General features: G+C 40.2%; 1 protein-coding gene and 1 long non-coding RNA gene across 3 annotated transcripts in view; one reads left to right on the top strand and one right to left on the bottom strand.

Moving 5' to 3' along the window:
* LOC104684715 (phospholipase A2) overlaps nt 1-15,111 on the top strand; it is a 29,635-nt gene that overhangs the window by 13,023 nt on the left and 1,501 nt on the right. Inside the window, exons 1-3 of one of the 2 annotated variants that reach the window (XM_010392219.3) lie at nt 6,651-7,089; nt 12,124-12,289; nt 13,758-13,864. In XM_010392219.3, coding sequence (XP_010390521.2) covers nt 6,876-7,089; nt 12,124-12,289; nt 13,758-13,864 — 487 coding nt within the window. In that variant the 5' untranslated portion in view covers nt 6,651-6,875. Of the gene's footprint in view, nt 1-6,650; nt 7,090-12,123; nt 12,290-13,757; nt 13,865-15,111 lie in introns of those variants that run through there. The other variant, XM_039560339.1, reaches the window with a different exon arrangement.
* On the bottom strand, nt 580-6,529 carry LOC120410795. Its single transcript, XR_005603133.1, has 2 exons — nt 6,445-6,529; nt 580-3,523 (listed from the first exon to the last, which is right to left on the bottom strand). It is a non-coding gene; the product is annotated as an uncharacterized LOC120410795 (long non-coding RNA).

Here is a 15,111-nt window from a genome sequence, read left to right as displayed (position 1 = left end):
TCTCTGGTTCAATTACTCCTCATCCCAACCACTCTGCAAAAGCAAAGAATAAAAGTAGGAGACCATCCCACAGAGATTTGTAGATGAGAAATTCAGAGCCTACTTGACAAGTGACACATACTCAGCTCTTGAGCACTATTTAGCCCCTTTTTGATCTTACATGTCTTAAGATGCAAGTTTTCCTATACTCACTTCTTTCCTACTCTTAAATTCTCTGGCTAATCCCAGTGTGCCCTACCCCTCAGTACTTCCAGGGATTTTTTTGACCCTCAACAATACATTCAGTAACTTCCCAGTTCCCAAAGCAGTCTGGATGGTGTTTAAAGTGTTTAAAGACAGAGGGCTCTTGTGCAGATTAGCCTGGAACAGATGAGGGCTACATTATACTACCTTTCCTTTGATGGACACATTATTTAGTGGGTTTATCCTGACAAGGGTTCAGTTGCCACAAAACTGCACAGCTGAGGAGCAGCAAGAAAGACAGGTCCTGAAAGAAAACTGCAAGACAAGCAGACCACACCAATAGGATATTCACTCTTGACAGGGTGAAGGACAAAACAACTAAGAGGTGAACAAATAAACAGGTAACAAAAATCTTCATTTTATTTTCAAGCAATTTAAAACATTTAGAGACAACGAAAGGCCAGTAGACATGGTAAAAGGAAAAGTTACACAAAATGTGCATTTCTATTTCTTCTCTCTTAAATGAAATACAATCTGCAGCGTCTATAAATCCATGTTCTGTCTCCACCCTGGATACTGCATTCAATTCTGCAGCCTCCCCCCGGTCTCAGTAAAAATAGAACTGGAAGAAGATTCAGAAATGGTTAACAAGGACAAAGGCAGAGAAATGGGATTTCATAACAGTGAGTTAAAATGGTAGGAAAGTAGTTCTTTATGAAAAGGGCACTCTTTCTGTTTGTGACAAAGCTGTCTAGATAATAAAAGCAGGCAAAATCTCCAGTCTCTTTGAATTCAGGTCAGATGACTTCTCCAGTGTATTTGCATATTTTACTTGGTGATATATGGAAAAAATTATCAATTAATTTGTTACTGCAGAACAGGCCTTCCCTGCCTACAGGCCATGGTTTCATAAAAACCTTTAGGCAAAAGGAAGTGATATTGGAGTCTCTTTCCCTGGCAGGGTGGAACTGCTAATTTGAATGTATCTACTATCATGTCACATTATCAGAATTGTGTAGGTGGCAAGGGACTTCTTCAAGTTCTGTAGTCCAACTTTCTCCTCATGGCAGATCCCATTAAAGCAGGTTGCTTTTAAGTCATGTTCAGTTGAGTTATGTGTATCTCTGAGGAGGGAGTTCCCACAGCCTCTCTGGGCAAGTTGTTTCAGTATTTGATCCTTAAAAAACAAAAAGAAAATTGTTTCCTATATTGAACTGTTGTAGGTTGTGCTCATTGCTTCTCGAGCATCTCTGGGAAAAATGTGGCTCCATCTCTTCTACACCCTTCCATTAGGAAGTGGTACACAGCATGATGATCTCCACTCACCATCTTCTTTAAACCTGAGCAAATCCAGCTCTCTCTTCATGTATGTCATGAACTGCAGCTGCCTGAGCAGTTTGGAGGCCTTCACTAGCCTTGCTTTAGTGTGTCAAGGGCTTTCTTAAAACGAGACACAGAGCTGCAGATGTAGTGTCACAAGTGTCAGATGGAGGGGAAGAATCAGTTCCCTCCAAACCCACCAGTGGTACTCAGCCCAGTTTGCAGCTGGGCACATTTGCTCCAAGAGCACACAGTTGACTCACATTCAATTTGTCCACCACTACCCTCAGCTCCTTTTCTAGAAAGCTATCCAGTCAGTTCCCAGCCTGTCCCACTGTGTGGGATTATGCCAGCCCAGTTGCAGGGCTTTGCATTTGCCTTTGCTGAACTTCATGAGGTCCCCAAGAGCTCATTTTTCCAGTCTGACTAGGTCTGTCTGAGTAGCAGCCCTGCCTTCCAGTGTATCAGCCACTCCCCCCAATTTAATATCACCCACAAATGTGCTGAGAGGTCACTCTATCCCATCATCCTGGTCATTACATCAACCATTTCAAGAATCCAAGTTGATGTAACCTATATAAAGAAAGCAAGTAAAATATCCTTCCAGACATATGCTGGAGACTTCAAATTTTGTTTTAGAAAAATGCACACATTGCACTGCCAAGTATTTTTTTTCTCAAGATATGAAAATAAGAAGTAGCTCTGGATTCCAGAAGAAGCAGGCCATGGGCCTTCTTATGGGTGCAAATGCCAAAAGTAGAACTTGACTTCAAGGGTGCAAATCTTCTGGAAGGCAGAGATGACTGTCAGAGCCTAAGAGCCAAGCAAGCTGGAAGTTATTTAGAGAGTCCTTCCCCAGCATCTCCAGTGTGTGCCTTTGCTCAAAGACAGACAATATAATTCCATGCCATAAAAATGGACAGAACTGCATCAGTAAATACGTGGTGCTCTGAGGATGTTCTTGCAATCTCATTACTTGCCTGGGTGGTTGTACACATGGAATGGACTCTGTGTTAGCAGCTGTTCTACTTAAGGAGCAGAGGGGAGATTGGGGAACAGGAAAAAAAACAAAACCAGAAGGAAGAGAGAAGAAAACTGTAGGAGTAATTCAGCTCCTCTGCAGACATTATAGCCAGTTTCAAGAACATTTCTGTAATAACAACCTTTCCAGCACACAACTGTCTGTTATGGACAGTCACACACTAGCACGGTGTTTTTGCAGCGTGGACAGAGTAACATTGCTGCCAAAGGGCATGTAAAGGACAATGTTACAGACATGATCCCCAAATTTCTCTCAGGACATATTGTGCTACTCAGAGACTTACTATTACCAGAGACATTACAGGTTATGCTATAGGCTGGTATAGTCTTCAAGTTCTGTATTTTGTTCTGTATGCTAGAACTGGATTTGAGATAACACATGTACATCACAAAATACTATAAAATGGCTTAGCAGAATGTTTGCTAATCTTCCACATGGAGTTTGTCTCTCCAAACTTTGCTTTATAACTCTTGTACATTTTGGGACAACATCTCCAACAACATGAGCTGAAGAAAACATTAGTAAAAAGGAAGCATTGGTTGTGAAAAGGAACTAAGAGAAGATGGAAGGACATGAAAGTGAGGAAACCCAGCCAAACCTCCAAAAATAAGAACAAAGGCACTGAATGTTTCCAAACAAATAGATAATTAAGGCTGTTTGGTTTGGTATTTTTATGAAGACAGCAATGATAAAGAAGTTGTGTACTACTTGGACACTCAGTATCTGAAGGAACATACACTTGTAATGGATGTATTCCAGGCAGAACCTGTGTCCCAATCTAATGTTTAAGAAAATGTGGGATAACTCAGAGACATTTACCAAGTATAGCAACAAGTAAACACAGTCATTTGACTTAACTGCTGGGAAGAAACTCTTCAGGTTTAATTATTCTGATACCCTCACAGTAAGGCACGTGCTTCTTTTCCTTATTTTCCTCCAGGAGTCAGTGCCACAGAGGAACCCAATCTGGGACTTAACCTGGAATGCAAAACATCAAATTCCTGTTTCCCAGCTCTGCTACAGGCATCATATAGCACCTTAAGCAAATCATCCTGCCTCCATTCCCATCTCTAGCAATAGGAAAATAATTTCTTTCACCATTCTTTATTAGTTCATTAATTCAGTGGGGCAGCAAGTATGTCCTATGGCTTAACTGCCACATGCTTAATCCTGTAGGATCCTAATTTTTTAGGGCTTTGGTTAGACACCTACAGACCCTAGTACTTCTATACTCATCATCAGCGACATTACATTTGTTCACAACAGCTAAATGCAGAGTATATATAAATTTTACCAAGGTAGGTGCCATGCTTTTTCATTTCTCAGGAAAAATAACTGCTCTTACTAAAGAAAAATATTTTAATGGAACTATTATTACTCCAAAACCACCGTTTTTCAGCTGTTTAGTCAGCAGTAAATCTACTGTTACACTGGTCTCAAAATCACTACCTTCACCTGATCACAGGGTAGTGGCTAACTTGCACTTACATTAACTTTATTTTAGACCATTCTAGCACTTTCCATAAACATTTTAACATTTGTGTTGTTATAGTCTGTCATTTTCCTGCATGTAGATAATCCTGGACACTGAGAAATGAGGCTTTTAGAACTCATTTAACAAGTTGCCAATAACAGTGTAATGCTGTGAGAATGTTCCTCAGTACAGCCATGTGTCTCAATTATATTAATCTGTTTCTCAGATTTAAAAACAATTAAAGCAATCATAAGGCACATGCAACCTTGCTTGAGAAAGTATATTTGAAAAGCAAATGCTTCTCCCCGCCCCTGCACAGCTCCAGTTGACAGACAAAAAGAATTCATCAGTAAGAGGGAAATGCCATTTGTCACATATGATTTTGGCCAGTTTCCAAGTGCTTCAAATAGAAGAAAAGAAACACTACAAAAAGAAATATGACACATCTACACTGCCACATAAGTTTTTAATTAAGAAATTTTAAGGGAACTAAATTTAATGTAAAAAAATATGACTCTATCATTGTAATCCATATGAACTTCCAATCTGTTACTAGTATATTTTCTTAGCCATATACCTGGCAATTAACTGGACAATCTAGCTCCACCTCAATAAAAGTATTTCCTTCTATCAGATTTCCTCCCCTCTCACCAATTTCACTAGATGTTCTCCTTTGAACTTCTATTACACTCATGGGAATCAGAACTCATGACTTGCATTCCTTACTTCATCACTACATACAGTTTTTATCCCTACACATCTTTGTGTGCTTTCTCATAGAAGCAGTGTAGTCTGAGCATTTCAGTCTCATTTGATTTTTCAGTGGTTTTAAGGTTACTTTCCTTTATTCAGAGAAAAACGTATCAGCTGCACTAACACATTGCATCAGTGTCCTGAAGAACAACATGAAATGTAATTCATCTTGCTCCCTTGGATACTGTTTTCATTGTCATATGCAATGGTATGCTGGATGGGATACTGTTCAACTGGAAGTTTCATTAACTAGTTCTCGGACACCATTAAAATGTTCTAATAGGTGTGACTTATTGACCGGAAGAGTCGGTAAACAAATGAAGTATAAGTGACAGTACGAGACCAGAGTAACAGTAATTAGCAATGTGACTCCATGAGTAATAAGAAAATTGCCCTGACCCAGTTGATGGCAATAGCAACAAAATCTTTAAAAAAAATTTTTAAAAAAATCCCCAATAGATGGGTTTTCTACCAACACTTGTAAGGGTCATGGACAACCTTTCTGGTTGCCACACAACCCACTTCACTAGTATTCCACTCCAGCTGTGTTGGGACACACAGTGGTAGCTGTGCCCCCCATGTTGGCTGGAGCCAGGCACAGGGATGGAAGGAGAAGCATGGGCTGGCAGCATTGTCCCAGCACACCGTACCTGTGGCTGCTTGGTACAGATCTGCAAGGCATCGGGGCTTCACAGGAAGCCTCTGGCAACCTTCCCCTCTCTGCAGAACACCAGCACTCAGGTGGGAACCCTGCTGATTTCTGCTGTGTGGAGTTCACACCATCACCCTCTCTCTTGACGAGTGCCATGCACAGTCCTGGCTGAGCCGCCACATCTCACCTGGTGTTCTGCACACGGTTGCACAAAGGCCTACCAGGTGTACAATAGCCTATCAATATCCTGCCTCCATTTATCCCAGGCTACCCTCACTTCAGTGCCAACACAAACATTTCAGAGGGCCTGGATTAATGAGAGCATAACAAAAACAAATCTGATCTGTCCATGCATGCTTTTTGCATGTTGGAATCACACCACATATGATTTTCTACCTCTCCTGAATAAAGAGGAACGTTATAACACAGAAAGCAGAGCATTTTAATGCAAAAGTAGAATTATCCTTCAGTATGTGCATGAAAAAATGGTTTTATTTCTTTGATGAAAATACCGTTCACAAAACCCCTCCACCAAACTACCAGCTGCTCTCCAATAGTAAGATGACATGACCAAGAAAAAGTTCTTGGTAAGTTCCATAAAAACCCCCCTAGTTTTATTTCTCTTTCCATATCCTAGTAGTGTAGGCCTCAAAGGGATCCAATGGGGGTAATATCCTGAAATATAATAATGCCAAAAAAAAAAAAAAAAAAAAGAACACCACAAGACAAAACACATACTCTAAATCAATACTCTAAATTTCAGGGCTCCTGGTTGCTCGAACAACTGGCAGGAAATGCACTGGTTTCAGTGCAATAATAAAAGGTAAGAAGAAATACTTGGAAAATATGAGCACAGAACAACTCACATGAAAGCAAGTGGTATTGTCCATGTGTTGAGAGAGGGAATGAGACAGATTGTAGTAAGACACCTGGTTGTAGGCTTTACAAAATAATACAAGAGTTTGAAAGGGAATGGAAAAATATGCAAATACAATACAATGTACAAAAAAAAATACTCACTTTGAGAGTCTGTTTTGTTTGAGGTACAATTGAAGTTTTTATCAAGCTACAGATATCCGTAACCAGTTTAGGAGTTGGTTGTTCTTTATTCATCTAAGGAAAGGAGCAAGCAGTAGATGAAGTCTGGCTGATGCAGACTCCAGATAGAGAACGTCTTCAGCACTGGTTATAATTAACCACTAGACACTAGACTAACTTACAACACAGTTCCTGCTTTACTCTTCAGATCTAGATTAAATTACCTAGGAACTGCTGTAGTTCAAAAAGAAAATATAGCTACCAGGGCAGGAAGGTCTGGAGGAGCGGAGAGGCGGCCCCCATCAGAGACCTGCGGGGTGTGACCCCCTGTGCCTGCACCGCGCTCCGCTGCCCGAGTGACAGGTCCCAGCTCTCCCCGGCTCTTCCAGCGGCAGCTCCTCCCTTCTGGCCAGATGGACAGCACAGCTTGGACTCGGGCCCCGGCTCCGGGGGACCCGGCTCGGGGCAGAAAGCAGCCTTTTATAGCCGGCACGCCGCTGCCGCGGCTCACACCTACACACTCGGGCTGCAGAGCAGGACGCCGCTGCCGGGACCCGCACCCCCGCCCGCCGCTGCCCATGGCGCTGCTGCCCCCGCTCCTGCTGCTGCTGCTGCTGCCGGCGGCCGGTGAGTACAGCCGGGCCCCGGGCCGGGGCTCGGCATCCGCACGGTCCTTCCCGCCAGGGAAGCGGCCGCGTGCAGCGGCGCCTCCACGGGCTCTGCTGGACGCGCTCCCTTGCCCGTGCCCGGCCGGATGGGGCTTGGCAGCGTCGGGGGGCAGGTGGGAAGAGGGGTAGAGAAAGGAGTGTTAGCAGAAACACTCACGGGAAGTGCCTGTCTGCCCACGCCGGAGAGCAGTCCCTGTGACAGCTGGCCAGCGCTCGGGCGCAGCTGGGTGGGACTCGCCGTCAGGAACCCCCGCTGGAGCTGCACCGACAGCCCGGCCGGTGCTCAGCCCGCACCTGCACACGGGAGCAGGGCTGGAGGGGCTTACATCACTTCTGTAAAGTTCATCGGTAATGTACAACTCTGCTAACGAAGTTCCGTGTTTCAAATCAGTTTGCAGCTTGCACATGCAGTAACGATCTTTCTATAAAGCCAGTATCTTTACCCCCACTCTTCTCCGGGTATTGGAGTGAGCTGTCGTGGAGCACTTTGAGTTAGTAAGCATTTCAGAAGCAGGAATTGCTAGAACTGAGATTGCCAACAAAACCCTAACTGGGTTATTCTGAAAAATGAGTCAGTCTTCATGAATAAGTTATGATGTGAAAACGTAATTAAAGGACCCCTGCCTCATACCTTCACACAGCCAATTACTCACTTGGCAAATATTTAATTATTTTTTTTGTCTCCTACATCCTATTTATTAAGCAGTATTAAAGACCGCTTGTAACAATTCACAGTCCATTTCCTCATAGGTTTTCTGCGGTATTCATCAGTACAGTATCTGAATATACTCTCATTTACCTGAAACTTTATTATTGTCCCTCTTTTTCAGATAGGTAGGTGGGCTGACACAAAAAAACATCCTCTAATTTTAGGTTCCCATGGTGACATGAAGAAGAACCCACTTTTACCTACAACTACATAAAATTATGTGGAACTTCAACTGCTCAAAGCCTGGTTCTCACTGAGTACTGTGGTAGCTTGGTAGTCCAACCCCAGAATATTCAGCCAGCTGGGAGCCTACTATTAGTAAACATCAATAGGCACTGTTTTAAAGTGATTAAATTAACCTCATGCTGAACCTTTGTGACAGCTGTAAGGATAAAATCCTATCTTCCAGAATAGCAATCAGCTGTCTTAAGTAAAAGATTTTCTTACACTTTTTTTTTATACATTCCTACGCAGCTTGCAAATTCACCACACCAAATCTTGCAAATAGCAGGATCCTAAAGAAAAGAGCCTCAATTCATTCCTAGAACAGATTCTGGGCACAGAATGGAGCTGGGTCTGGGGGAAGGCAGTCATGTAATTAAAGCCCACAAGGTAAGGTGCTTGCATAATGGGGCTGACTTAGGGCCCCACCAAGCTCCCTGCCCCAATTCTACTTCCTGACCTCAGATTGCCCCTATGATTCCTCCTGCATTTTGATCACCCTCCAGACTTCATCCTTTGCATGGCACAAACCTCAGCAAAAACATTAAGGAAAGCAATGAAATCACTGCTTCTGCCAGCTTAGAGTGCTCATTACAGAGAGCCTGGCTGCGCTCCGATAGCTCTGAGTCAGGCATCTCAGTCACCCACTCCGTGGGCAGTGAGGAGCACGGGAAATGCAATTTACCTGTTTCTCAATTGGTCCAAAGTATCAAAACAGGCAAATTTAACCTTTCAAAAAATGTACACATCACCAGAGTTTGTGGAGATAGCACGTAAGTTGTCTGGGCAATAAAATGAGGTGAAAAACGCCATTCCTGATGGCTTATGAAACAAGAGGTAAAAGTCTAAGTAAAAACGGAGAGGTTTCTGTAAGGCATACAGTTCTTTTTTGCAAGATCTTGGAGATGCATCAGAAAGTCTGCTTATTCCCAAGTTTCAAGTTCTGAACTACTGGAGTACTATGACTGCATAGAGATATCCCTATAGGAAATTTTACATATATTTAACATCAAAAAATGTTTCTGTACCCTCAGTCTTTGAAAGAATGGCTTAGAAATTCTTTTTAAACCCATGAAACAGCATACACTGTATTAGATGCTAATAATGTAGTTAGGTGCCATAATTATGCAAAGTTGTACATTTCAATAAAAATGTATCTGGAAAAATAATCATTATCTTTGCATTGAGCCCATTGCAAAGAGTAAAACATTATAGGAAATAAGACCTTTCACAAAAAATGACTGTGTTTCTAATTTTTTTTCCCTGTTTGCATATGGAAATTTAAGGGAGTAGATTTTTAAAATACTTCATAAAGCAATGAAATCAAAATAAATGCAATCTTGCTCACTCCCTTTTTCCCCACCTACAACGTTGTGTTTGACAGAGCTGCACACAATCTGCATGACAAAAACCAAAAAACAGACTAGACAACACTGCTCTTTCAGAAACACATAATCAAACCTCTTGTTCACAAAGTCTTCATAAAAAGAAAAACAACCACACAGAAGATTACAAAAACTTAATCATAAAACATTTGGAAATAGGCAGAACGTCACTTCAGTCTCTAATTGTATTCCACAACAGTTCTGATAAAAATCTTTGGAGATTTTGTTATATTACAAACACACCAATGCTATCATCATCATCAACATATTGATACTCTGATTGTTTCCATAGTTCTATGCATTCTCAGATGATATCTCAATGCTTTTAACAACTCAGGTCATAAAGCTGTTGTGACAGAGTATCCTATTCAGAGTATCTATGGTACAATACCGTGCTGTTTTACTGGATGTCCAGATACTGTAACACAAATAAATTACAAGGACAGAAAGTTTATGTCCTTTTTTTAAGATACATGGCATATTATACTTGAACTCCTCAGCTACCAGACATTTCATCACTTCTACTTGTCATGGATTTAAATCAAGGGACTAGGAATTGTCCAAAGTTAGCAAAAAACGCTCTGATGAAACCAGGAATATGACTTTGAAATTCTTATTTTCTTCTTCCTGACTTGTATCTCTCCTACACCCAGTTGCCCTTCCCCAGTTGCCAGAAACTGAGACACAATGTAAAAATTCTTCACTTTTTCAGAATCCCCAAGGTCATGCAGAGCAAACCCAGATTTGCCATTAACCATGGTTCCTCCAGACATTACTGGCTGAGTACAAGAGTAACCATTACTAAACATTGAAGAGTATAACCAGTTGCCATTTCTAATGCTGCAGCCTTATTGCAGGGTTTTTTTCAGCTCAGAATTTACTGACCCTGTACTGACAAATAACATAACACTTTCAATGCTATCATAAAACTAATTTGTTTATAACCAAATGGATGCTTCTGCTACCCAGAACCAAAATTTCACACTAAACATACAGGCAATATTCTGGAACAGGAGCCAAGCACAACAAATACTATTCACTATCTTAGCAAGGAGGTTTAGTGCAAACTCAGTTTTGAGATGAAACTGCAATCAACTACAATCTTAATTCCTCATGATATGATTGCTTTTAATCAATGGCCAAAGCTGCATGTGCAAGTTTAAGCACCCTTGTTTCAACACTTCTGTCCCTAGATCACATGCCCAAAAAGCAGGAGGGAAAAGATCTGGAAGTGGTCATCAGTCAGGAAAATACTAAATGCTGCCTCAGAATTCTTCCTGAAGTGTTTTTTTACCATTCTCACACACAAATCAATTGAATTTCTTAGTGAGGTGATTTCATGAGGTGCTTAAATTCCATTGTTTCATGAAATTACAAGTGCTGGAGGTCACCAGCATCCCACACGTTTCAAGTTACTCAGCTGTGCTGGGACCAGTATTTTTTCTGACAGATTTTCCATTAACTGATTACAGTTAATCATATAATCTATTATAATATAATCTATTAAAAAAGATTACTCTATTATGCTATTATAATAGATTATGTGATTATACAGATTACATAAAAATTGCATCATCATATAGTTATTTTGTAGGAAAATAACTATCAAAGCCTTCAACAACAAAGACTAACTATTTTTTTCTGCTGTCTCCCTCACAGGTGTTATCAGTTATTAAATCTTAATGTCTTTTGCAACCCGTAACCAGTACTGGGAGTTTAGGTTTATAAACTGTTCTCCTCTTACCAAAAACGGGAAATTTGTGTAATTAATAAGAAATTCTAACCAGAAACCTTGTAAAACTAATTTGTTTTGTAGTCATTCAGCTTCTTAAAATTTGCTGTGAATAGCTTGGAGCCTGCACTGCAAGGAGAGGCTGCCCATTCTCATTGGGGTTCTTCAGTGTTTTAGTTCAATCTGTCAGGATGACATGAACCTGTAAAAGTGTCACCCAGAGTCTCAACAGTTTTCTGCTGCTTAGGACCTCTTCCTTTAGTACTGACATGAGATAGTTAAAATATAGTTCCTAAAGAAATCTTTGTTCTGGAGAAATAACAAGTGAGAATCACTTAAAAAACAACAATCCCAAACAAAAGTAAACAAAAAGATAACCAAACACCACCTTTCTAATTTCCCTGGAAATTACTCCAAGCACCCACGCATTTCCCTGCCTTACATCCACCACATCCACCACATCATCCCCTCCAATTATTTGGCTGCTTTGTCTAAAACTGAGGAAAACCAAAACCCTATCATAAAGGACCTATTTGTTCCAATGTAAAGCACTACATTCTACAAAATAACATGGGCAAAATTGCACGTTACGTTAAAGAGAAAATACTGCAACCCTGGGGCAGCTAAACTTAGCAGATGGCTGGGCCTGGGCCACAGAACACATGCTGGCCCTCGCCAGTTTGAGGACTGGAAATGACTGGAATCTGCCATCATATACTGCCTCCACGGGAGGAAACCACTGCAGCTGTTCTCAGTGTTCAGTGTTCTGCTCACTATGGACTGGAGAAAAAGGGACTGGGGTCAAGCAGTGTGGCCCCAAAGTGTCAAAAATAAAACTGGAGTATTTTCAAGTACTGTCATTTTTTATCAATGCTTAAAAAAACCCAAACAATCCCAACTATTTCATATTTGCTGATGAGTTCAATAATAGTTTTTATTCCACAGTTTATAAAGGCACTTTTGGGGAAGCCCATTTTAGAAATCGAAGAGGAATTCTGGAATTAGCCGGAGCCATCAGATGCACCACAGGCCGCTCTCCTTTTGCCTACCTACGCTATGGATGCTACTGTGGCCTGGGAGGAAAAGGATGGCCCAAGGACAGAGTAGACTGGTGAGAGTAACTTTTATATGAGTGATTAAGTGCTGAATGCGGATGACAGATAGAAGGACTAAAATATAAATTAGGCCTGTTGCAGAGAGGGAATTCAGTTTAAACACACCTCAGATTGCTAAGAAACTCTGAAGCACTCAAATTGTGTTTCTGTAGATGTACATGATCTTGCCTTTAATTCAAATTCTCATTGCTTTAATAAAGGATTCACAGTACAACAGAGTTCCTTTGCTGTTGCTTTTTGGCAAAGAGCTAAATAACTAAAGTCTTATTGGAGAAGCTTTAAACCTCAAACATTGAAGCTATGTAAAAATTTTTTTAAAAGGCAATTGAAAAATCATTTGATTTTACTATCTTCCATGTTACTAGTATTCAAAATAATACATTAAAAATTATGCAAAATTCAACCTGTTGAAATATAAGAATTCTAAAAACCAAACCTTTCCATTTAGTACTATATCTCAGCATACTGACTATCATCAATGTAATTTATAATTGAACATTAGCTGACAAGATGATGAGTTTCTGGGTTTTGTTCTGGTTTTGTTTTGTTGTGTGGTTTGGTTTGGGGTTTTTTTTAATTTCTATGCATGAAATGGAGTTGTTGAGCTGTGTTGTTCAACTGTTATGTACCACAGGATCTTTACACAGTGATTTGTGGGGAACGACCAGGTAATTACTTAATAAGCATAGGAAAAAACGGTAATTGCGAAGTGAGAGCTCACAGCACTAACTTTTCCTATTGCAGACACAAATTCCTCAGGCAACCTAAACACCATCTAAACACCACGTGCCTACTGTGATCTGATAGTTTTAGGCTACCAGGAGGAAACTGAAGGAATGAAGGAAAGAAGGAATGAATGAAGACAGACTTTGTGGAAACACCCTGTTCTTCCACCAAGTCAAAAAGAAAGGGTGTAATTAGTTTGCAGCAAAAACTTACAAGCTGCCTAATTTCAGGTCCTTGTTACCTCCCCCCCTTGGTATTCTGGGTTTGCGATGACTCTGCACCAGAGACACTGCACCAGCATACTTTAATGCCTTTTTTAAGCATTAAAATGTCATTAATTCTTACCTGTACTGTTCAGTTCCACAACACCATAGAAAGTCTATAAATTCTTTGTGCCAATTATGACAAGAACAATTTTGAAATAATAATTTTGAGCAACTTTCCAAATTTTCTAATGATAATGAGCTAAGTTTATTTTGTAGAAGCGGCTAGGAGGAAGGCATACACATATGTAACAGAACGCTTTGAAGATTCAACTAGCTCAATGTATATCAGACATTTAAAGCAGTAACTTTTTCCAGGTGATCTAATAAACAATTACCCTGGTTTGGTTCCTGAGCAGGTAATGTTTGTACATGCACTGATGTTGACTGTTTTATTATTTCACAGCTGTAGGAACCCACTGATAAACCCCACCCAGATTGTGTGACCATAAATCACCATTTCTGTTCCTCTCAGGTGCTGCTTTCACCACGACTGCTGCTATGGTAGGGCAGAACAAGCAGGTTGTCAGCCAAAGACTGAAAGTTACCACTGGGAATGCGAGGACAATTCTGCTGTGTGTGGTGAGTGAGCACTTGGGAGTTTTTTGGTGTTGGTTTTGGGGGTGGGTTGTTTGTTTTGTTTGTTTATTACTTCTACTGATTATCTCATTAGAAAGGTATTTTCTTAATTAACTGTAAAACTCTTAGTTTAGTATCCTTCCTTTTGTGACTTTTTTTGCCAGGATACACTGTGCCTCCAGAAAGCACAGCTAAACCAATCAACTGAATGCAGTTGTTTCTTCTTAATCCACCCCTACTGACTGAGTAAGCAAACAAAACTGTGATCTAGAAGCATCTTGCCTTTTCAGAAAACACAACCAAAACCCTCCTTCTTTTACTGAGCATTTACAGTTGTTGAAGAACCCATGTTATGCTACTCCCTGCAGGTCTCCAGCTGGAGAGCAACTACAAACAGGAGACAAGAAAATTTTAACATTTTAAAAAGGATCTTTTCCCTACTTGGCAGAAAATATTTCATACCATTTGCAAGTTTATAATGGACAAGTTTTTGGCAGATTTACCCCTGATCAGTTGCACTGATGGCTGCAATTTATGAATGAATTCATAATTACAGTTTACAGTTTCAAACAATGAGGTAATAAAATATTTGATGAGTATGTTTATTTCTGGAAGTTAAATTAACAAATATTAATTTGAAAATATTTACATAATACAAGTGTACAAATTGCAACAGACTGCTGACCACATCCTGATAAATTTTGTTTGATTGTTCCTAAATATACTTGTCATGCTGAAGTAAGGGAAGGACAAAGAGATTGCAAAGAAAGAAAAACCCCAAAAAATGGTTATTGGAAAACAGCAGCTTTCTTTTGTATTTTTTGTTCACAACTCCCAAAATTTTAACAAATGCTTTCCATATACCTCAAACACTGATTGAAACTGTAGCTTCTCACAAATCCCCAGCATTTGCTGAGCTTTTTTCTTCTTGTGGTCAAATTTTTATATTAGTTTGTTGTCTGTGTGTTGTTTGGGGTTTTGTTTGTTTTGTTTTTAAAATCAGGTGCTAGGTCAGTTACTTTGCATGTAATTTTATGCTTCTACCTAGAATGCAAATGAGCTTGAGAACTGGTTATTATCTGCACTACAGAAATGCAAAAACCCTTACATAAACTCGTTTAAAACAAGTCTGAGTTTCTGACTACCATGGTTTAAAGGCAACACAGTTGGCCATTCACAGAGAACACAAAAACTTCCCCTTTCATAACTCAATTTAGAATTTGTCTCAAAAACAAATGAAAGTTTTGGAA

Source organism: Corvus cornix, chromosome 14 (genome assembly GCF_000738735.6).
Source record: "Corvus cornix cornix isolate S_Up_H32 chromosome 14, ASM73873v5, whole genome shotgun sequence".
Lineage (NCBI taxonomy): Eukaryota > Metazoa > Chordata > Aves > Passeriformes > Corvidae > Corvus > Corvus cornix.
The sequence above is the reverse complement of the archived record's forward strand: the minus strand, read 5'-3'. Positions and strand labels throughout refer to the sequence as shown.